Source organism: Propithecus coquereli, unplaced genomic scaffold, assembly GCF_000956105.1.
Source record: "Propithecus coquereli isolate 6110/MARCELLA unplaced genomic scaffold, Pcoq_1.0 Scaffold44, whole genome shotgun sequence".
Classification (NCBI taxonomy): domain Eukaryota; kingdom Metazoa; phylum Chordata; class Mammalia; order Primates; family Indriidae; genus Propithecus; species Propithecus coquereli.
Genome location: NW_012150174.1, coordinates 11,353,105 through 11,377,966, shown reverse-complemented (window position 1 = coordinate 11,377,966; position 24,862 = coordinate 11,353,105). Strand labels below are relative to the sequence as shown.

The 24,862-nt window shown below is 45.3% G+C and overlaps 1 protein-coding gene across 2 annotated transcripts in view; it reads left to right on the top strand.

Annotated features, from left to right (window-relative positions):
* The window catches only part of TUB (tubby bipartite transcription factor), an 87,229-nt gene that overhangs the window by 17,651 nt on the left and 44,716 nt on the right, over positions 1-24,862 (top strand). Inside the window, exons 1-2 of one of the 2 annotated variants that reach the window (XM_012654359.1) lie at positions 7,930-8,110; positions 8,704-8,751. The exons of the other annotated variant lie outside the window; for it this stretch is intronic. Coding sequence (XP_012509813.1) covers positions 8,043-8,110; positions 8,704-8,751 — 116 coding nt within the window. The 5' untranslated portion in view covers positions 7,930-8,042. Of the gene's footprint in view, positions 1-7,929; positions 8,111-8,703; positions 8,752-24,862 lie in introns of those variants that run through there. 2 annotated transcript variants of the gene reach the window in all.

Genomic DNA, 24,862 nt, shown 5'->3' with positions numbered 1-24,862 from the left:
CCAGCATGTGCTTGGGAGAGGGGCACACCTTTTCTCTCCATCCTGAGCGGTGTGGGCTGTCCTGAAGGTGCAGCAGTTAGATCTCTAGGCTCAGATATGTGTTCCTGGCCATCCCCCTGCAGCCTTGGGCAGGTGTTCTGTCCTTCTGATCCGAAGATGGACAAAGAAAACCCTAGATGTGTGTGAGTGTTGGGTTCTGTGCAGAAGTCAGCAGGCTTCAGGGAACAGCCTGTCCGTGCTATTGCCCAGGGAAAGGCAGATTTCTGCAGGTGAACAATGCTAGAGAACTGTGCCAGCAGCCTGGAACCTAGTGTGAGAATGAGGGACACACAGCTCAGGTCAGGGGAAAGAGGTCCCAGTATCTGAGAAGCTCTGGAGTCAGGCTGGCCCAGGATTATTTCTTTACAAGGTCAGGTTCCTGGGTAAAGACTTAATCCCAAGCCGGCTCTGCCTCCACGCCCCTTCAGGCACTGCAGACCAACTAAACACCGCACCAGGAACACCTCAGTGTACCAAGAGGGCCTTGCCTCCTGGCACCAGCCCCTCCCTCCTCAGTCTGCCATTCTGGGCGTTACTCCCTCCTCTCCATCTGCAAAATCTGAGAGCAGAGGCAGTGATGGGGCCGGCTCCTCTGGGAGAGGCTTTTGTGAGCGTGTGCATCTGTGTGCACCAGTAAGAGTGTATCTGCGGTGTGTACACATTGTCTATTGAGTTTGTGCACTTTTGCGGGGAGGAGGTGTGTGCCACCAAGGGTTGCCATGTGGATGTGTGTGAGTGGTGTGTCTCTGAGTGGAAGGTGGTGTGTGTGGGGGGGTGAGAATTGACTCTGTGTGTAGGGGCGGGCGGGAGAGACTGGCCAGCCCCCTCCCTCCCTCTTTTGCCCCTCCATTTGGTAGCAGTGGGGGTAGGGGGGTGGAATTGGGAAGCTGGGGAGGATGGGTACGCGCTGCCCTTCCACAGGACCAAGACTCGGAGTGATGGGGCCATAAGCCTGCTTCCACAGCCGCCTTTGCCTGGGCAGTTTCTGAGCTGCTGATGGGGGAAAAGCTCTCGCTGCCTGTTAAGCAGGGCCCCATGGTGCCAGAGGGGTCCCCTTAGACGGATGGGCTGAACAGTACCTGTGTGATCTTGGGCACTGAACTGCGGGGCGGAAGCCCCTTCCCTGCCCGCCAGGCCCACCCCCCAGGAGATGGGAGCCGGGACCCCGCGTCTGCCACGAGGGGATCTGGGGCAATCCAGGGCCGCATCAATGTTGGATGAGGCCGCGCTGGGCCTCGATACCATCTTCCCCGGTCTCACTTTTAGTGTAACTGGAGAGCCCAGCGGCCAGCACGAGCCGGCGACTCGCGGGCGGCGCCACCACCTGCGGGGGCACCGGAGCTGGGGCGGGGAGGCTCGCGCAGGCTCCGCAGTGTGTCGCGGGACGGGGTGGGGGCCGGCTGGGTCCGGCCTCGCGGGGCAGGGGTCGGTTCCAGCCTGGCCTCTCCTCGGCCCCTCGGTCCGGGTGCCGGGTTACACGTTTTCCCCCTCGGGCCACGTCGCCTTCCCCCCGGTGTCATCTATCTGGCGGCTTGTCCTTGGGGCAGTTCAGCCCCATCTCCCCGCCTGGCTTTGCGGTTTCAGGCAGCAGGACGGAGAGGGACCCCCTAGGGGAAGAAAGGGGAGTAGCAGCGACTGCGCAGAGCCTCCCATTGCAGGTGAGTGTCTCGCGACCTGAGTGCTTGGGGGAAGGCGAGGAGGGCAGGAGTGAGATCTGCGGGTCCAGAATGGCCAAGCTTCTTGCCACTCTGACCTTTCCTACTCCAGCCCCTGACCTTATGCCCTGTGGCACCATGAGCACCCCAGCCCCAGCCTTACCCTAAGAGGCAGCAGTGAAGTAGGCTAGTAGTTCTGTGAACACCTGGCACTTGTTGGCAGCGGTTGGGATGAGGTTATTACTGCTCTGTGGCCTCAGTGGTCAGCATGGACCCCCACTCCGGTGGGCAGTAAGTTTGGATTGACTGGGGATGTATGGCCAGTGGGCTGGTAGCCTGTTTTAAAAAATAGTTTATTGGAACACAGCCACGTCTGTCTGTTGAAATATCATCTATGGCTGCTTTCACGCTACAACCTCAGATCTGGCCCTTTAAGAAAAAGTGTGCGGACCCCTCCGAGATATTCCCTAAGGCATGCACCCTTTTACCCTACTCCATTCTCCTCCTCTACCCAGACACCTGGGCACATTCCCCCCTCCTCTCTCTGCACCCCCCACACATCTGGCTCACCTGAGGCTGAGTGCTGTCCACACCTGGGAACATTACTTCGACTGCTCACCTCACATCTGGTCACTACTCTGTTTGGCAAGGGAGGAAAATGGCTGGAGCAAAAGCATTTCAGAATCCAACAGGACAGCTGAGGGCTGAGGGAAGATCCTGGCCTGACTCCAGGTTGTAAGCGGGTCCCTCCCTGGGTCACAGGAACAAGGGGACTTAACTGATGATGAACCCAGCTTCTCTGGGACCCCCAAATCTGTGTTGGCACCTGTGAGGCTAAGCAGGCCCGTTCTGAACACAGGCTTCCTGTCACTCGCCCTGTGGGCTGATGACAGAGCTGAGGTCCCAGTGGAGTAGTGGGGAGACGCTGCTGAGTGAGCAGATAATTATAGGGTGCCACTATGCCCTGGAGGGGAGCTTGGGAGCCAGGGAGCTCCAGAGGCACCACCCCTCCCCTTCCTGCTCCCCTGCCGCTTCCAGACCCTGGGGCCTACTGTGCCTCCTTTCCTCCAAGCCCCAGGCCTTTGCAAACAAACTGAAAACCATTTCCCTGGTTGCCTTTGGCACATCTGAATTCAGGGGTCCATTCCAGTGGCAGGACAGGAGCTGAGGAAAACTGGGCCTGAAGACGGAGCTGCATTCCTGCTGTGCTGTCACTAGGTGGCACTCTCGAGGTGGCAGCTCCTGCTCTGGAGCCCTAGGGGGCTCCAGACACTAGCTGGCCTGTCAAACGTCCATTTTCAGCTTCAAAGGCGGTGGTCACACACTCTGAATCCCACAGGCCTGACCAGCTCTGTCTGCCCCCTGATGCAGCTCGACTCCTTCAGTCTCTGTAGATGAGGACATTTTTACCCCGTTGGAAGGGGCCGTCTAGAACTACCTGCAGTTGTAATCACCTGCCTGGTCATACTCCTCCCCACAGGGTGCTCCTGAGAGCGGGGCTGTTTTATTCTCCTCTGGGCCACTCGCCCTGGCAAAGCAGAGAGGGCAGAAGGTGTCTGGTGGTGAGTGATGTGTAACTAGGAGAGAGCGCCATCACCATTCATAACACCGTAGCTTGTCAGTGCATTTTATTTTCTTTCTTTCCTTCTTCTTTTTTTTTTTTTTTTTTTAAGTATCCAGCTACCCTAGTGGGAAGCCAGGGAGGACACAACATAGAACATACCCTGGGGAGGGGAACAGTTCAGAGAGAGGAACAGCGTTTTCCCCCTCTCGCCTAGTTCCTGGTGGTGCCAGCATTCTAGGGGCCTCTGGATAGGATGAGAGGCACCAAGGGGACACGAGAAGGGCCAGAGAATGCTGCTTGTTTCCAGGTAGAGATTCCAGGCATACCTGGACTTTGTCTGGTGCAGGGAGCAAGCACGGACCAGAGACCAGGCTCTATGGGCTCTAGGGCCTATTGTGGCCTTGCCCCTCTCACCTGGCCCAGCTCAGGCTATTCCAGGTGACTCCCAGTCTAACAAGGAACAATGTGTGGCTGTCCAAGGGTCCCAGATGTAGGCTTGGAGGGCTGGAGCTATGTTAGGGGGACAGCCCTCCCTCCCCAAGCTACTGCTTTTGACAGCTAAGGATGATGTCAACAAGGGACTTCCACCCAGCCCAAGGTGGGAAGGACAGTAGGAGTGAGGCCTGAGGTCCGGACTCTGCTTACAGACTGCAGATGACAGGCAGGGGTTCCTCACCTGCTGCAGGTCCTAGGAAGAAGGGTAGGTATTCCTGTTAACTGTCCCATTGCATGGGCAGAGTGCAGGCCAGTTTGTGCTCTTGGCGTGACCCCAGGAAGGAGTCCTTTGCTGAGTCCTCTCCCTCATGGGCTGGTACTGACATGCAGGTGCCATTTCTCTGCCTAGAACAGGCTCCAGAGTAAGACTGGCATCGTTCACCGGGGTAATTACTGGTTTGGGTTCAATTTCCATTCAAAACAGTAATCCCAGCCTGAGCTGGGTGTCAGATCTGAAGGTTGATTATTAGTAACATTTATCAACAGCCTCTCTGAGCTTCAGGCAATTACAGCTAATCTGCCATTCTTGCTCCCAGTCATGCAAAACTGCCAGCCTCTTCCCTGCCCGCCCCCTCCATTCCCCTTTCCCCCTGTTCTCCCCTCTCCTCCCTGTAGCAGCCAACTGAGGGAGGGCAGGAGATGGGAGCCACCTTATGAGTCACTGTCACCACAGTATGTAGGGGGCCCATGTGCACGCTAGGCACCTGTGCTGCCCCACAGCCATCTTCGTGTGGCAGAGTCTTGTGAAATCGGAGTTGGATTCTGTCAGATCCAAGAGGAATTCCTGCAGTTGACAGACGTGAACCCACGTCTCCCAGCTGCTTGCGCTACCATGCAATCTCGACTACCTCAGGGTCTTTCCTACACCGCTTCAGTCTGTCCCTCCCCTCCAGGGCTGAGACTAGGGTGAGGCTAGAGAGGTATTTACCTCAAGTGCAAAATTTAAGGGACCTCCAAAATGCTCAGTAATCAAGGTAAATAATATTTCATGAAATATTTTTTAAAAATCAAAATAAATGTGCAAAAACGTGTGTAATAAACAAAATCAAAATCTTTATAAAGAAGCAGGATCCAAACTGGACTTGCAGGACTTGACCTCACTTGCCTTACCTTGATCCCATCGCTGTTTATCACGGGCATTTTTGCATTAATTTTAATGTAAGCGTTATATCTCTTGATCACTGAGTTTTTTGGCACATCCTTAAGTTCTGTGCCCCAAGTGAGTGCCTCATTCAGCTCACCTGCCCCTGGGCCGGCCCACTGCCCTCAGTCCCCATTGAGCCCTCACCCTCTACTCCCTTCTGAGCAGGGGCCCAGGGCAGCAGAGGACCCAGGGGACCTCTCCGTGGGCTGTCCTTCCTGAGTGCCCATCCTCCACTCTATCCTTCTGGACCTGCTGCCGCTTTCAAGGCCCTGAAAGAGGGCCTGCAGGTTGCCATGGTAACTGCTGCAGTAATTGGGGGACAGAACATGCCGGTCTTGTTCCACTCCTATAATCACGTCCAGCCGGGGCTGGGTAAGCAGGCCTGCCTGACAGTGTCCCTGACACACTGATCTAAGAGGAAGTCAAAACATCACTGGACATGTATGGAGGTGGAGAAAATTACATGTGCCTGCATTCCTCCCAGGGAGAGGACAGCATGTGGCTGAAGGAAGACTGTGCTGATCTGTTTGTGACAGGGAGGTGAGACGCTGCAGTGACATGGATGTTTGCTGACCAGCCTTCTGCAGAGGGTAGGTCTCACTCACTGAAGGGTTTCTGCTGAGCAGGGTCTGGCACCATAGAACGTGCTCTCCCTGTCCCTGGCTGTGCTCAGCTAGTCCAAGGGATAAACATTTCAGAAAGATCAACATTGAAGGGGTGTCCAAGAAGCCAAATTGTATCTGCTACTTGAGGCATTGTCCTGTTAAGGTCCAGGTCTCTCAGCCACTCAGTGTCCACATGCCTGTCACAGTGGGGACCCAAGGGTCTTAGGTGACATGCATCAGAAGTACCTCTGCCCTGCCTGTTCTACGCTGTGATCTCCCTTCTGAGCCCCCAGTGTACACAGAGCTGTCCAGTCCCCCAGCCTGGCAGTCATAGGTCATTCCTTTTCCTCCTCTGTACTCTGCCACTTACTGGGCAGGCCACTCCCCTCTCTGAGCCTTCATGTCCCCTTCTGTGAAATAGCAATAATATCGCCCTCCTTAGAGCATTGTGCTCACCGTTAAATTTGCTAATGCAAAGCACCATGACAAATTGAAGAGTCACATTCCATAGGGCCCTGCAGGACAGAATTAGAACCAAAGAGAGATGTGTTTGGGCTTGAAGTGAAGAAGAAATGGCCACTGCAGAGGTGGAGGGACCACTCTGGGAGGAGCGAGCAGCCTGCTGGCCTGAGTATAGGCTTTGAGATGCCCTTTGACTATGATTGGGAGGTTCCGTTCCACCTGCAGGACAGAAGACAACTGAAAGAGAGTTTATGAGAGAGGGAGGGATGAGGTCTCCAATTGCAGGTGCGTGCACACGTACACTTCCCCCACCTGGAAGCTGCCCACGTGCAGTATATCTGTGCATGCACCCGTTGAACTGACTTCCCTGAGGCTGGCTTTGGAGCTTTGAGGCATGTGTCCAACTAGAGAGGACAGCAGCCTACATATTGAGAAACCTGGTTTTGGCCTTGGCTCTAACCTTTCCTCCCTCTGAGCCTGAGATGACCTTCTCAGCTGGAAGTCTGTGATTTTCTGTTTCCTGGAGGCCATAAGAGTTGACAGAATGGGCTCACTTTTAAAAGCACTCTCTTGCCCTGACCATTGCAGTCTCTGCTTGGAGATGAGGGCCCAGGTGTCCAGCATCCAGCAGGGGGGCCAGCAGTGTCTGGCTTTGTATCTGGGTATCACTTTCCCCTCAGATATTTGAAATTGGATCCTATCCCTAATTATTATTCCAAGCTCTCGTTGAAAATCTAGGTGCATTTTTTATAAGTGTGTGGCCAAGGATGGACAAGGAAGGAGAAGAAATGGGGCAAGAGGGACGGAAGGGAGAGACAGGACTCCCTCTCTAACGGGAGTTAGAGAGGGCCTGGTGGTAGGTGAGGCTGGACAGGCTGGCAGGAACCTCGGACAGAGTATAGCAGCTTAGGCTCTGTCCTGAGGCAGTGGGGAGCTCTTGAAGGGTTTCAGCAGGGGAAGGGCACTTGACCTTGGAAAGCTCACCGTGGTGCCAGTTGGAGGGTGGATTTGATAGGAGCAAATTGGACATAGACACCATCCTGATCAAAGCTCCAATTAACAGACAAGGAGACCCTGACTCAGAAGTGGGTCTAAAAAAGGGGGTGAGTAGATGCTCAGTAGATAGCATCAGAAATGCTTGATGGTTGTCTGGACTGGCGGAGGGAGGTGGGCAGGGAAAAACAGGAGCTACGATGGTGCCTTGGGGACAGAGACAGAGTGTACAGAATGAATGGTCAGACTTACAGGAAGTCCAGAACTGCATACAAACCTCAGTGTGAGGTGCCGTGTGACATCTAGGGTGCTGTATCCAGACAGCAGGTAGTAAGAGGGCTTAGAGTTTAGGTGAGGGCTGGGCCCACAATGCAGGCTTAGACATTCTCAGTGGGTGGGCTGTGGTAGGTGAAACCCTGTGAGCGGATGAGATCACCCAGGTGCTCTTTGGGTGGAGCAAAGGGACAAGAGGCTGGGGATTGAGACAAGCAAAGCCTAGATCTGCCATCAGCCCCCAAAAGGCAGTGTGTGCCTGCCAGCACAGAGCCTGAGCCCTAGCACAGGGCTGGCCACAGAGAGCGCAGCAGTGCATGTGTCCTCTGGCTGTGGTTCCTCAGATGGGGCCTTTGTCCTCAGTGCACTTGGCTCTGCCTGGGTTGCTATAGTAACCTACAGATGCAGGGATACTTGCTCTCTGTTGCCATGGAGACCAGCAATTGGGTGTCCCTGTGTGGCATGGCCACTGAGACCTTGACGATTCAGTCTGGTCCTGAGGGTTCGGGAGGGAGACTACCCAGCAGAAGAGTTTCCATGTCCTAATTAATCAGTGGTGGTGGTTGTTAGTCTGGCTGTTGCCACGGTGATAAGGAAGACACCCAAGTGGGCTTGTGCTGGCTTCAATACTGAGCTGAATACAGGGAATTTCAACAGGCTCCAGATCTTCCTGTGCAGCCTGATGCAGGACCATACCCCAAATTCACCCCATCCTCTGGCCATCATGGGGGCCAGGACACCTCTGCCGTCTTTCTGGGTTTCTTTCTTTTGCCGAGACAGGGATTTTGTTCCCAGGAGGCACTCCCCGGCCCATGGGATCTCAGCATTCAAAGCAGCACAGGAAAGCTGGGCCCCTGAAACGGGGCCACCGAAGAGATGGGTAAGCACTCAACTCCCCTGCCTTTAGCCCATGGACCCTGCCCCTGCATCACCCACCCACCCTCACTGACCTCACCCCTTTGCCGTTCCAAGGCCTCCCTTCCTCTGGTGCTGCTCCCCCATCACCACATGGGGTCCCACAGCCCGTGCCCCCAAACCCTTCAGGCTCTAGGCAGGTGACCAGGGAGGCTTCCTGACTCCAGGGTCTGCCCGGGATCTCAGGGGCTGCTCCACCACGGGAGCAAGAGCCTCCCCCTGCCTCCAGGCCTCTGGAGGCTCCACACTCCTGCCCTCTCCCTCTTCTGGTGGGCGCCTCCTTCCAGCTTCTGCCCATCCCCACTCCCAGTGCTTCCCTCCCACGGCTCTGGCCATCACTGCCCTGGTTCTGGACTCCCTGCCTACAGTCCAGCGTCCATGGAGAGAGCCCCCTGTGGAAGCCCCTCCACCCGATCCATCCCATAACTTACCTACTAGGCGCTGGGACCCGGGCACTGAAGGAAGCCTTGAGTGACCTCGGTCTGGCCAGGCAGTGGGCAGGGATGACGAGGTGAGGCAGCAAGTGTGTGGAGAGTCACCCCTTCTTTTCCTCCTCAGGAGAACAAGCAGGAGGAAATACTGGAAGGAAGGAAGGGAGATCGCTTGGTGAGCTGGCAGGGGAGGAGGGAGTGCTGGCCCCAGGAAGGCCACCCACAGCAGGGAGGGCGTGGGTGGCTCAGTGGCCATGGACCCCACATCTGTTGGGGAACTGTGTGTGAAATGGAGTTTGGGGGAGGGTGTGACCACAATATCTGCAGTTACTGTGGCTGTTGTGGCCTTGGTTTGTTCCTCTTGGATCTTCCCGTGGTCCTTTGGCCCCAACTCTAGCCAGGTGGTGCTGATGAAAGAGCCCAGGTCGCCAGCCTGTCCTGGGACTGAGGAGGTGTCCTCTCCATGTGGTCACACTACGGCCCAGGACCACTGAGGGAATTATGGTGTTGCCCCAGCCCCTATGCCCCATGCCTTCCCATGCCCAGATACTCAGACGCAGACACTCCCCGCCCCAGGCTGGCACACTCGGGCCTGTCTTTCGCAGTCAGGAGGTGGGTCTCGCCCAGGGCCCCTGACCGGGACTTCATTTGTTGTTTATGATGTTGGGGTCCCTAGGATGTATTAATTGTCCCAGGGGGATGGTAAGAAACAGCTGTGAAGGAGGGGGCTCAGCCCTGTGTCCAGATGAAGCAAGATAAGGGGATCCTGACCCTAGCTGCAGAGTGGCTGCTGAGGTCCCCAGCAATGGGCAGTCTGCCTGTCCTTCCACGGACCAGGCCAGAGAAACGGGGGCATCTGAGGCTCTGGCCTGCCTCCTCATGTGACATTTGTGATGACAGTGCCCTAAAAAGGAAGCTCTGCGGAGCGCTGTGGGTCTCAGGTGTGGCCTCAAGGCAGGGGCCCCCTGAGCCTCTCCTTTTCTACACACAGCCTCAGGTCTCAGGCCAGGTTGACTTTTTAGTCTAAAGAAAATCTCATGAAGGGAAAGATGGGAGCAGGTGCATCGCTTGAGCCTGCTTCAGAGGCTCTTGGGAAGGGGGAGGAGGGGTGCAAGCAGTGAACCCCGGAGGGACGACTCTGCTGTGGTGACGCTAATGAGGCTTGAAGGCTTCAGCTCATTTGTCTGCTGCAGCTGGTGCATTTTGAGTGATGTGAGCTGATGGGAGTCTCCTTCCTGCACCCACTGTCAAGGTTGCAAGAGTCTTTGAGATCCCACACCCAACGCCTTGCTTGGCAGGTGAAACCAAGGCCTCAGGTTTTGATCCAAGGTCACATTGCAAGTTCATGGTAGAATCAGAACTAGAATGCAGGCCCCCTGCTCAGGGCTCATTCTCTGCACCACAGGTGAGGGGGCAGCCTCACTGTGTGGGAGTCAAGGCCTTACTGGGAGCAAGTGGTCCTTTGGCTATGACCTTGCCTGACGTGTGTGGAGGCTCTGAGCATACTGTGGACTATGAGTCAACAGCTGATGGCTGGCTGGCAGGGACTCCTGGCCATACGGGACTTCTGGGCTGGCTCATTTCTGGGATTCAGACCTCTCTACTTCACCCAGGGCCCCCAGAACTACTCTGACTCTTCCATACTCTGCCAGGGTCCCTTATTGTCAGGCAAAACTGCACAATTGAAGATGTCAACCAGTCCTGTGTGGGCACACAGGACTGTAAGTAGATGGACAAGGCAAGTGAGGAGCTAGGCAGCCTTGCGGTTGAGGACTGGCTTACCTCCGCAAGTCACGAATAGCCATAATCAGTGGCAAAGTTAGGCGGTCCGGCCACTGAGGGATACAGCACAGCAGGAGAAGCTTGGCTCTTGGTTCAGTGTTTCATCCTAGGTTTTACCGCTATATGGAGCTTTCACGTCCCTGAGGACAGTGTCTCCATAACCTGCTCTGAGTTTCCTGTAGTCTTCAACTTGTTGAACGTCATCCCCATTTCATCTGCCCATTACTGGCATCTTGTCACCATTTGAAACTGTTCCACCTCTGAAACCTTAATCTCTTTGTACCTCCTATGCATTGTGTCTCCCTAACCCTTACCTCCACTGTGTCTGTTCTTAGAGACCTTCAGGCCCCTGAGTCTGAATTGACTCTTGTTCCTGTCCTATGTGGACCCTATAACCTGTCACTTCAGCTGCACAGCATTCACCACCTGGCCCCTTAGTCTCCTACCCCAACCTTAGAACATGGCAACTGCCCACCTTCACCAGTCCTGGTTTGGAGAGGTGGGAGGATTTCTTCCTTCCTGGATTGACGCTGGTCCAAATTGATGGTCCACAGCCTCTACTGAGCCCTCAGCAATGCCCAGCAGTTCTGTAGCCTGGGCCTACTCCATCTCCTCCACAACTATTTCAGAGCTCTCACATTACTCTCTATAGTAAGTTCTTAACGTCGTCCATAGGTTCTTGGAGATTGTAACTTTAAGTGAAACGACATACTATAAAACCAGTTTCTTTCTCATCAATGTTATAACCAAATGATGTTGAATGAAATGATATTATTTGAAGACCTGCTGTCATTTGTTTAAAGTCGCAGTTTCCAAGAACTTATCGACGATGTTAAGTGAGGACTTACTGTGGTTTCCTACATCATGGCTTCCCTACTCATTCTCAGCAGTCAACCTAGACTCTGTCTTCACAGAGAAAAGAAAACTCTTCAGGAGGAAATCACTTTAACCTCTGCCCTGAGCTCCAAACTTACCTGCGTCCGTGCCTATCTGTGCCTCTGCCCCGCATCATGTTGAGCGATAGGTGTCCCTCCTCCGGTTACCTTCCCCACCAGAGATCTAATAACCCTTCCCACCCCCCGGGGCCCCCCCGTACCTTGCTCTGTTGCTTGTTCCTTCCCTTCTCTGTATCTCCGTGCCCTCACTTGCCTGGCTCCTTCCACTGTAACCTAGTTTAAAAATACAACAAAATACCTTGACTTTATAGCCTCTTTGTCTCCTGCCCTTCTTTGCCAAGCCTATTGCAATCAAAGTCACTGTTCATTATCTCCACTTCCTGCTGAGTCCTCAATCCACTCCAACCTGGCTTTTGTGCACCCCCTCCTTCACTACTCATGCTTCTCATGCCAACGATTTTTACTGTAAATCCAGATGAAGCCTTTCAGTTCCCATTTTACCTCTCAGCAGCATTTGACATAACAGAACATACTCTGGCTTTTGGAACACTCTTCCTTTGCACTCCATGACCCCACATTCTCCTTGTTTTCCATCTACCATTGTGCTATTATTGTCTGATTATTATTTCTCAGTCTTCTTTGTCACAATTTCTTATGTCCTGGTCTCTTTTCTCCCTTACATCTGTTTCTGGTAATCTCATTATTACCATGGCTTCAAGTTCCATCTCTAAGCTAAAGATGACTAGAGCTGCTCCCTAGACCTTTCTTCTTAGCCCCCCACCACCCTACCCCCAGTTCTTTCAGTCTGTGTTTCATGTATATTGAACTTCTGTTCTTAGGATTGTTTGCACTCTCAGGGAGTTAACCCTTCATCAATATGAAATGTCCTTCTCGATCCCCAGTAATATTCCTTGTTTTGAAGTCTAATTGGTCTGATATTACTATAATCACTCTAGTTTTCGGTTGATTAGTGTTTGAATGGAATATCTTTTTCTATTCTTTTACTTTGAATGTCACTGACTTTATATTTGAAGCAGGTTTCTTTTAGACAACATATAATTGTGTCATTTATCCAAGCTGATATATTTGGCTTTTTAATTGGAGTGTTTAGACCATTTACATTTAATGTTATTATCAATGTGGTTGAGTTTAAATCTATCATCTTGCTGTTAGTGTTCTATTTGTCCTCCCATTCTTTATTCCCTTTTTCCTGTTTCTTACTTTCTTTGGGATTGGGTACTTTTTATGATTCTATTTTATCTTCATTCTTATCTTACTAGCTATAACTCTTTTTTATGTTTTTATTAATTTTTGTGGTTTCTCTAAGGTTTATAATAAATATCTTCAACTTACCACAGTCTACCTTCAGATAATATTATGAGTATCATGCGAATTTTATAACAATATAATTCTATTTCCCTTTGTGCTGTTATTGTCATGCATTTTGCTTCTATGTTATAAACCCAGTAGTACATTGTTATTATATTATTTTTGCCTTAAACAGTCAATTATCTCTTTTGTAAAAATAACACTGTTTAAAAATTTCCCATTATCATCAGAAAGGTGAAAAAAATCACACTTTTGGGGGGATATAATTCATACGCCATACAATTTGCCCATTTATAATCCACAGTTTAATGGTTTTAAGTGTTGTGTGACCATCACTACAATTTTAGAACATTTTTATTAACCCCCAAAATCCATGCCCATTGGCAGTCTCCCCTTTTCTCTACCCATCCCAGCCCTCGGTAGCAACTAATCTACTTTCTGTCTTTATAGATTTGCCTATTCTGGACATTTCATATAAAGGGAATCACATCATATGTGGTCTTTTGTAACTGGCTCTTTTCCTTAGCATAATATTTTCAAGGTTTATCCATGTTGTAATATGTATCGATACTTCATTTCTTTTTGTTGCCTAATAATATTCCATTGTATGGATATACATTTTGTTTACCCATTCATCAGCTGATAAACATTTGGGTGTTTCTACTTTTTTCCTATTATAAATAATACTGCTATGAACATTTGTATTCAAGTTTTTGTATGGACATATTTTTTCATTTCTCTTGGGTATATGCCTAGGATCTACGTTCAACCTTTTGTAGAACTGTCAGACTGTTTTCCAAAGTGGCTGCACCATTTTACATTTCTACCAGCAATATACAAGGATTCCAGTTTTCCACATCCTTGCCAATACATGTTATTATCCGTAGTTTTAATTATAGGCATCCTAGTGAATGTGAAGTGGTATCTCATGTGGTTTTGACTTATATTTCCCTGATGACTAATTATAACTAATATGCTTATAAATATTTGTATCTCTTCTTTGGAAAAATGTCTATTCAAATCCTTTGTCCATTTTTTAATTGGGTTCTTGGTCTTTTTTATTACTGATTTGTAAACATTCTTTATATATTTTAGATATAAGACCCTTGTCAGATATATGATTTGCAAATATTTTATTCCATTGTCTGGTTTGTCTTCACCTTCTTGATGGTGTCCTTTGTAACACAAAAGTTTTAAATTTCTATGAAGTCTAATTGACCTATTTTTTCTTTTGTTGCTTGTGCTTTTGATGCCATATGTAAGAAACCATTACCTAATTCAAGGTCTCAAAGATTTATGCTATGTTTTATTCTAAGAGTTTTGTAGTTTTAGCTTCCACATTTAGGTCTTTGATTTATTTATTTTGGTACTGGTATGAGATAAGGATCCTAGCTCATTCTTTTGCATGTAGGTGAATATTCAGTTTTCCCAATACCATTTGGTGAGAAAAACCATTCTTTCCCCTATTGGATAGTTTTGGCATCCTGTTGAAAATCAATTGACTGTACATTTGAGTTTATTTCTAGACTCTCAATATCACTGCATTGATCTCTATGTCTGTGTTTATCCCAACACCACACTGTCTTGATTACTATACCTTTTTAGTAAGTTTTGAAATCAGGAAGTGTGAGTTCTGCAATTTTGTTCTTTTTCAAAATTATTTTGACTATATTGGATCCCTTGATTTTTCCTTAAAAATTTTAGGATCTGCTTGTCAATTTCAGCAGTGAAGCTAGCTAATATTCTGATGGAGATTGGATTGAATCTGTAGATCAGTTTGGGGAGTATTGCCAATTTAACATTATCTAGTCTTCTGATCCATAAACACAGGATGTCTTTTTGTTTATTTAGATCTTCTTTCTTTCAAAATAGTTTGTAGTTTTCAATGTACAGTTCTGTACTTAGTTTTAAAGCTTTATTCCTCTATGTTTTATTCCTTTTAATGCTCTTGTAAATTGAATTGTTTTCTTAATTTCATTTTTGGATTATTCATTGCAAGTGTATAGAAATATAACTGATTTTGTACACTGATTTGTATCCTACAAACTTGCTGAACTTGTTTATTAGTTCCAATAGTTCTTTAGTGAGTACCTTAGATTTTTTTTGTACAAGATCATGTCATCTATGACTAGAGATGGTTTTACTTCTTCCTTTCTAATTTGGGTATCTTTTGTTTCTTTTTTTGCCCAATCATCTTGGCTAGAGCCTCCAGTACAATGTTGAATACATTTATCAAGAGTGTGCATCTTTGTCTTGATCTTAGTAGGGAAATGCATACGCTTTTTCACCTTTTAGTATGATGTTAGTTGCAGGTTTTTCATAGATTTCTCCTTATCAAAGGAAATAAAAGAGAAGGAAATTCTCTTCTATTCCCAGTTTGTTAAGTGTTTTTATCATACAAAGGCATTGAATTTTGTCAAATGCTTTTTCTGCAATGAGGTGATTATGTGGGTTTTGTTTTTTATTCTATTCATGTTGTGTATTATAGTAACTGATTTTGGGATGATAAACCAACTGTACATTCCTGGGATAAATCCCACTTGGTCAAGATGTGTAATATAATCTTGATGATAAATACCTACATATTTACATATACATATTTACCATATTCAATGCTCTTCATATGTATATTCAAATTATCATCTAGTATCATTTTTCTTTTCCCTGAAGGACTTACTTTAACATTTCTTACAGTGCTGACCTGCTGGTGATGAATTCTCTTAGTTTTTGTTTATGCGAAATGGTCTTTTTCCTTTTTTCATGTATTCAGGACAACTTGAATGAAATGGTCTTCATTTTGCCTTTATTTTTGAAAGATACTTTGGCCAGAAATAGAGTTGAAATTGACAGGGTTTTTTTTCTTTCAGTACTTTAATGGTGTTGCTCCGCTGTCTTCTGATTTGTATTGTCTCTGGCGAGCGCTGTTCTGCCATTTTCTTTGTTACTCTGTTTGCAATGTCTGCTCCATGCCCCATTTTCTGGCCACTTAAAAGATTTTCTCTTTATCATTGGTTTTCAGTGATTTGATTATGAGGTGTTGGCATAGTTTTCTTCATGTTTCTTTCACATGAGGTCTTTCGAGGTTCTTGAATCTGTGGGTTTATAGTTTTCATCAAATTTGAAAAAAATGGCGACATTATTTCTTCTAATATTTTTTCTACCTTTTTTCCTGGAACTCCATTTACATGTATGTTAGCTTGCTTGATATTGTTTCATCATTCACTGTGAACCCGTACTTTGGGTTTTTGTTTTTCAGTGTTTTTTCTCTGTGTTTTATTTTGAAATATTTCTTTGTCTTTGAATTCACTAATCTTGTCTTTCCAATGTCTAATTCCACGATGTGTATTTTTTTTTTTTTGTTTTAGGTATTGTACTTTTCATCTCTAGAAGCTTGATTTCAGTCTTAATTGTTTCCTCCATTGCTCTCCTCATCATAGTCGTATTTTCCTCTACCTTCTTTACATGGAGTAAATTCATAACAGCTCTTTTAACATTCTTGTCTGCTAATTCTATCATCTGTGTCATTTCTAGGTATGTTCCTAGTTGTACTATTTTTACCCATAACACTTCTAACACTAAATGTGTGGGTTTTTTCCACATCAACAACCAATTTGTCAACTCTCTGGATGCCAAGTGGGTGTCCTTTAATTCAATTCAATTCAATTCTACCACTAACTAACTGGAGTTAGTGCAGGCAGAATAAGGGCTCAGTCCCACAAGACTGCCCCTGCTTCAGATCCCAGTCGTAAATCCCAGGTTCTCACCTATATTTCTGGCCAACCAGCTATAAAGTGGGGGCTTCCATGACCCCCTCCTGAGGTTTGAAAATTTGCTAGAATTCCTTATGGAACTCAGGAAAGTGCTGTTTTTTTTTTTTTTAAAGAAACTATTTACTGGTTTATTATAAAGGATACGACTCAGGGACAGCCAAATGGAAGAGATGTATAGGGTAAGGCATGGAGGGTGGGGAGATCTCATGTCTTCTCTGGGGTGCTGCCCTCCCAGCACCCTGATGTGTTCACCTTCCCTGAAGTTCTCCAAACCTTGTCATCTGGGGGTTTTATGGAGGGTCGATTACATAGGCATGATTGATTAAATCATTGGTCCATTGGCCGTTGGTATTTGAACTCAATCTCCAGCCCTTCTCCTCTTCCCAGTGCTCTGGGGGTGGAGCTAAAAGTTCTTAGTTTCTAATCACAGGGTTGGTTCCTCTGGCAGCCAACCCCCAACCTGAAGCTACCTAGGGACTCAACAAGAGTCACCTCATTAGCATAAACCCAGATATGGTTGAAAGAGCTTGTTATGAATAAAAAAAGATGTTCCTATCACTCAGAAAATTCCAAGTGTTTTAAAAGCTCTGTGTCAGGAACTGGGGATAAAGGACAAATATATTTCTTATTGTATTACACGAAAAATTGATTTTTCTTCTGGTTATGGGTCTTATTCGCCTCTATTTTTGCATGCCTGGCTAATTTTTGATTAGATGATTGTTGTGAATTTTTTATTGTTGGGCATTGTTTTATTCCTTTAAATAGTTAATGTTGGGCTTTGTTCTGACACACAATTAACAGGTTGAGTATCCCTAACCTGCAAATCTGAAATCTGAAATGCTCCAAAATCCACAGCTTTTTGAGTGCTAACATGATGCTCAAAGGAAATGCTCATTGGAGCATTTCAGATTTTGGATTTTCAGATTAGGGATCTTGAACCAGTAAGTATAATGCAAATATTCCAAAATCTGAAAAATTGAGAAATCAGAAACACTTCTGGTCTCAAGCATTTTGAATTAAGGATACTCAACCTGTACTTGAAATCAGTTGGATACTTCTAGGGTTTTCTTTTAAGCTTTGTTAGGGCAGGTCTGGAGCAGCTTTAGCCAAGGGCTAACGAGTCCTCACTACTAAAGCAGTGCTCTTCTGAGGACTCTACCCGATGTCCTGTGTATTAGGAGGTCTTTCCGCTCTGACTGGTGGGAACACAAACTATTCCCAGCCTTCTGGGCGTTTCTGGGATTGTTCTGCCTTCTTCTCTCTGGTGATTCATTCTCCAGCCTTGGGTAGTTTTCTCACATGCATGTGCAGATCAGTATTCAGCCAAAGATCTGAGGGAAGCCCTCTACAGGTCTGCAAAGCACCCTGTCATTCTCTTTCTCTCTCATTCTCGTTCTCTCTCTCCTGGAAACTCTTTCCAGGCAGTCACTGGGGTAGTCATGGGGCTCTCCTTGCTTGCTTTCCTCAGGGGTCACTGTCCTACACTCCCTTTTGTCCAGTGTCTGAAAACTGTTGTTTCATCTATTTCACCTGGTTTTTAACTGCTGAGGCAGAAAGGTAAACCTAGTCCTTGTTACTACATTGTGCTGAAAGCAGCAGTTTCTCCTTGGTTTTAGGCTCATAGATGCAAGTACCTACCCTACATCCCCAACCAGATATCACACAGACCCCTCAAACCCAATGGGTCCAAACCAACATTTCTCCCCTTTCTAATCTATTTCTCCTTTTACATTTCCTACTTCATGGGGGTACCCCAGCCCCAAATCTTAAAGGCCACCACAACCTCTTCTTCACCCATCCTTGATACCTAAATTAAATCCTTTCAGTTTCATATTCTTAGTTATTCTCAAATCTGTGTATCTCTTTCTATCTCTCTGGCCATCAGATCAGTGTAGGCCCTCACCATTTTCAGTCCAAGTTACTATATAATAGCCTGAAAACTGCCTCTTTGCCTCCAGCCTGTCTTGCTCCAATCCACTGGCAACACTGAAGCCAGAGTCATTTTTCCAAAGCACAGATATGATCATATCATCGCTCCCTTGGTGTTTTTCAGTGGCTTTTCTAAAGCTTCAGCACAGAGCCTAGCGTTCTTAGTGGAGACGAAGGCTCTTTACTGTCCGGTTCCTGTTACATTCTCCAGCGTGCTCTCCCCTCCTGCCTCTCCCACTAGCCCTTACACCAGTTTCCCAAGCTCATGTGCTCTTTTCCATTTCTGGGCTTCACCTGTGGCTCTTTCCATATAGAGTGCTCTTCCCCGTCTTCACCTGCTAAACTTCTCATCAACCTTCAGGACTCGGTATCACCTCCCCCAGGAAACCTACTCAGCTGTCCTCAATGACGTGCAGTGCTAACTCTATCATGAGTCTTAGTAAACTTACTGTGACCATGGATTATACCTGAATGTACTGCTGGGCTGTGATCTCTCTGAGGGTAAGACCATGTTTTGCTTGGCTCTGTGCTCTCAGTGGAGGGCCATGCACAGCGTCGGTGCTCAGCATAAGTGCATGGACTGAAGGAAAGCTGGGTATGGAGGCATAGCTGCTGGAATCAAGGAGACCCAAAGTAGCCGCCTTCTAATGGCCTGGGTGTCCCCACGGCTGTTAAGCCTATAGCAGAAGAGCCTCATGCAGCAGGGCCTTCCTCCCAGATGTGGGCAGTACTGGGCTTGAGTGTTTTTGCTGCCTCCCTGCTCTGCCGCACGGGGGCCAGAATTAGGTGAGCCCTTCTGTTGCTGCATTTACACCTTCTGCTCATGGGAGCCCTGTTGAGTCATCAAGGCCTGCATGGAGCCTGAGCCCCAGGGAGGGTCCGTGGGGTGGCTGGGCTTTAGGCTTCTCCTCAGAGCCATCTCCTGCATGTGGGTTAGAAAAGATGCCACAAAGAGCCTGATGCAGCACAGGAAATTCTTGAAAAGAGATTTTGGAATAGGATGTGATGAAGGTCGTTGATGAATGTGATGTGCCACCATGCAATGTAACTCTGCTAGGAAAGGTCCCATTTGCTCATCCATTTAAAAAATTATTTACATACTTTACTGTCAATCGATTATGAACTCTGTGAAGGCAGGGCTGTGTCTATCTTTTTCATTGCTGTGTCCTTGGCCTACAGTGCATGTACACAGTAAGCACTCAATAAATAATTGTTAAATGAACAATAATAATAATGATGATGATGAATAGCCAACATTTGTTGAGGGCCTACAATATACCACACACGGTTCTAAGCCATTTACACATATGAACTCTTTCAATAGTCAAAGTAACCCTATGAGGTAGGTACTATTATTCTCATCTTGTAGATAAAGAAACAGACACAGAGTGATTAATTGCCCAGAGTCACATAGTTAATACGTGGTGAGGCAGCTTTCAGAGACTTGAACGTTTACTCTCCATTGAATGAAAAAAATGAATGAATGAATATTTTCATTTATAATGTCAACAAAGGGGACCTTATATTACACATAGAGGTATATTTCCTAAAAAATAATCAGAACATCAGACTTTCCATAATTTGGACTATTCGTACTCAATATCAATTAATCTATTTCTCTATGTAATATATATGTATGTTATACAATTATATGTAAGATTAAATATAATATGAAATTAAATATAGTAAGTCTTACATATGGTATATATCATTGTGATATTACTACAGGCCAGGCTGTATTAAGTGTTTTACATACATTATCTTATTTAATATTCATCATTCTGTGAAAACGGTGGGAGAATCTCTGTGAATTCCCATGGTATAGCTGAGGCTCAGAGAGGTTAACTTCAAGGTCACAGAGCTTACTACAGAGCAGCATTAGCACCCAAGTCTATTTGACGACAAATCTGTCTCTTATAGGCTTTGCCATACTGCCTCTCCTGGAGTCTGCCCAAAGCATGGGCTGCTCTTGCTCTCCTAGGAAGCTCCCAACCCCTAGGGCATGGTCTTCCATTCACAGCCCTACCCAAGGGAGACTTTCAGGATCCTGGGCAGGTTTTCCCAGCCCCTGTCCAATAAGGAGAGCTGAAGCTTCCACATTTCAGACCTTATAGTGTATAGTCCTGGTATTTTAGAACTTGAGGGGTGCCTCATTGGAGCCCATTTTAGACCAACTAAATCAAAGTCACTGGGAGTGAGGCCCAAGAATTTGAATTTTTAAATAGTTCCCCAGGTGACGCTGATGTCCACACAGATTGAGGAACCACTGGCTGAGGCCCAGGCAAGAGGCAATGGATACTCCTTAGGAAAAGAAGTGGTGGCCCCTTGCACAGGCCAACTTCACAGCACCTTTTAGAACCACAGTGGCATCACGTGGTATGTATATACATTATAAAATCATGTTAAATATGTTTTTAAAAACCACATGTTCATTGTAGTAAATTTGGAACATAATAAAACAATATAAGGAAGAAAAATAAGATTATAATCCCAACACCCAGAGGTGACTTCTGTTGAATGATTAATTTTCATTTTTAAACTTTTTATTGAATCATAAATAAAAATACACAAATTAGAAGTGGAAAGCTTATAATGAATTTTCACACCTGAACACAGTCATGTTAACATCACCCACACCAAGAAACAGAACACGGCCAGCACCCCAGAACCCCGCTTTGAGCCCCATTCTGGTAACTGCACCCTCCCAAAAAAGTTATCGTGACTCCTAACGTCAGAGATCAATTTTGCCTGTTTGACATTTATGTAAATGAAATAGTTCATTATCTACTCTTTGGGTCTGGTTTATTTTGTTCAATTTATATTTGTGAGATTCATTAGGCATTTAGTTATATAGTAGTTCATTTATTGTCATTGTGTAGTATTCAATTGTATGACTATCGCACAATTTATATATCCATTCTGCTGTTGATAGGCATTGGGAAGTTTAATGTGTTTGGCAGTTATGAATAGTGCTGCTATGAACGTTTGTGTACATATATTTTTGTGCATGGGCATGTGCATTTCCATGGGGTATGTACCCAGGAATGGTGTTGCTCAGTCTTAGGTTTGGCTCTACAGGATGCTGCCAAACAGTTTTCCAGAATGGTTCTACCACTACACTTTCACCAGCACTATGTGAGTCCTGTTTGCTCCACATCCCAGCCAAAACTTGGTCCATCCTGTCTTTCTATTGTAGCCATTCTGGTGAGCACATAGTGCATGGTATTGTGGTTTTCCTTTGCATTTCCCTGGTGAATAATAAAGTTGAGCATATTTTCACTTATACATTTCTTTTTCATCTTTTACTTCTGTGCCCTCTCTCGATAACGCTTAGTTGATTAAAAAAAGAAAAGAAAAGAAAATGAATAAGGCCAAAAAGCTGTTTCCCTAAAGCAGAAACATTCTGGTTAAAGTACTATTTTATTTTTCCCTCCAGGAAAGTCTGTCTTCATAAAAATTAGTTGTGCCTAACTAGAGACCTTAAAGAAAATATGTATTTTACTGTTGTTCTCTTAGCTCTTTCTTCCTGTGCATTCTCCAACTACTTAATCTTTACTTGTTCCACGAATAGCCTTTGTATCTTTTTGGGCATGCAATTTTATGAGACATTGCATAGATATTCTTCACAGAAGGACTGTTAGGACAAAGGCAAAGCTTAAACTCAGTGCAGGGAGGGAAGCCTTTGGCAGTTGATATCCAGGATTAGCTGCTGTTCTACTGGGAACCATTGGGTGTGGAGCCCAGCAGTGGAGTTGTGAGGATTGCAGAGGGGATTCTATAAATAGGTTATTTTTTATTTGTTTTGTGTTGTTCTTTGTTACTGCAGGAGATTGTTAATTGAAAAAAATGGGTTTAAATTCTTCTTAGATGCTGTTTGAAAAAAAACTTGGTTGTTATCTGAAAAAATGTGCAGTATGAGTTGGTTTGCAAGTGGCAAAATGTGTGTGCACATATATTTATATAGCCTAACGAAGTTGTATAGTAAACTGTTTTGTCATCCACATTTTTCATATAACATATTTTCCCATATTTTTAAATATTATTGGGCAAATATTGTTTTTAATGGCTGTATAATAGTTCTTTTTATGGATTTATAGACATTTATTTAAGCATTCCCTTATTTTGGTTATTTCCATTGTTTCTCAATTCTCAGTGATAAACGTCTTTGTACATAAATCTCCATGCTCTTATGACTGCGTTCTTAGAATTGCTTCAGAGAAGCGAAGTTAATGGCTCAAAAAGAATGAATCTCTTTAAAATTCTATGATATGTTCCTATTATCACATTTCCTTCCAGAAAGGCTATCAATCGACTTTCTCTTCGCCAATATATGAAATGCCTCCCTCACTGTGTATTTGCCAACTTTGCACTCACTTCAATTACAGCTTCTCTTGCCATATAGAAGACTGATTTTTACCTAATAATATCTGTATGACTTCTGGATTTAGGAACATGCTTAGAAAGGCTCCCCCACTCCCTGCACGTGATTAGAGTATTCTCTAACAGTTTCCACTTGTAGTTTTCTTGTTTACAATATATTTTTAATCCATTTGTTATTTGTTTTTGTATATGATGTGAAATAGGGATATAATTTTTCCCACAAATGTATAGCAAAATGATCTCAAACCATTTACCAAATAATCCAACATTTCTTCAATGTTTTGAAAGGCTGTCTTTACTGGAAACCAATCTCCTCTGTATACGTGGGTCTGTTTCTGTATTGCATTGGTGCATTTGGTCATTCTCATGTCAGTACCACTGTTTTTGGTACAGATTCCTGGTACAGATGAAGGTTGTTGCAGATTCATAGTACAGTTTGATGCCTCCTCATTCTTTTTCTGTTATAAAATTTTCTTGACTGTTTTAGAAAATTGGCTTATTTTTCCAGATGAATTTTGGGATAAATTTGTCCAGTTCAAAAAAAATCCTACTGTACTTGTGATTAGAATGGGATCAAACCTATCAATTTATTTGACAAACTTACAATATCATATAGGAAGAGAATGCATCTCCTTTCATCAAGGGTGTTTGTACACGTAAAAATTTATAGTTTGTTCTGTTATAATTTTTGTCTGTTTTCATGGATGTCCAAGATATTTCTTATGAAGTTTCCCTAGATATGTAATTTTTTCTGTTGCTTTTGTGATTTTTTTTTTATTATATTTTTAACTGGATGTTTCTGATATGTAGGAGAACCATTTATTTATGGCTAGTTATTCTGCATTAATCAACTCCACTGACCTATTTATTCTAATAGTTATACAGTTAATTTTCTCAGATTTTGCTAGGTAGACAGTTGGATATGCAAATAATGATCAATTTATCTTCTCCTTTCTAATAATTACATGAAAAATAAATTTTTGCATCGGGCTAGGACAATGTTTAGTTATATCTGAGATATTCTTTATCCTGTTAAGTAAATACTTCTGTTCCTAGTTTATTAAGAAATTTTTTGTAATCAGAAATGAGTGCTGTTTTTATCTACAGCCTCTTTGGTAACTGTTAAAAACATATGGCATTTATCCTTAGGCTTATTAATGTGATATATTATATAAATAGAGTTACTAATATTAAACCATCTTTTCATTTCTGGAATAAGTCCTGTATGGTACGTGTTATATTTTTAATTCCACTTACTTCTAGGTTTGATTTGTTAATATTTTATTTAGGATTTTAAATATATTTTTAAGAATTGAGGCTGTTATGCAGTTGAGTTTTAGGTTTTGGAAAGCCAGAGTTTATATCTGGGTTTGAGTAACTTGGCAAAATTAGTTGATTGCGTCCCATCTTTTTGTGTACTACTGAGTGATTCCTCTAGCTCAATAATTATCTACTTTTGAAAGTTTGAAAGAACTTTCTCCAAAATTCATCTTGGTCTGGCACCTTTCTTGTCTGGAGATGTTTAACAACACTTTCAGTTTCTCTTGTGGCTATTAATCTAATCAACTTTATTACTTCTTTTTAATTTTAAGTTTAGAGATTGCTATTTTCATGGAAAGTCCATTTTGTTGATATTTTAAATTCTTTATTCTAAAAATATAGTAATATTCAGATTTGTACAGCCTCCTCTCTTTCTGTGATTACAGCCCCTTCTTAAGGGCTTGTCTATTTTATGATCTTCTGAGATTCCACATGCCCCTCTTTGGGCCTGAGCAGAGGCAAGGGCCGAGACGTATGCGTGTATGTGTGTGCACGGGCGTGTGCGTGTTAAGTAGGGCATAGTTGTGGGGATTAACCAGCCCATGTCCATCCCCACAAGTTGGGATGCATATGTGTGAGCCTGTAGACATGTTCTCACCTGCATGCCATGTGATCGTGTCCCAGCCTGTATGTCTGTTCTGGTATATCTACATATATAACCGTATGCATGCCCTGGCATATGTGTGTGTATATGTATGTGTCCCTCCATATATGTGTCAGCATGCATGTATGTGCGGTCTCTGCAGCCATGTAAATTTCCACTTTGTGTGAACATTGTGTACATGTTCCTGTGTGTGCTGTCCCCATGTTCATGCACGTGCATGAGTGTATGTGCCTGTGTAAATGTAGCTGGGAAGCACACCATATGCATATCTAGCTG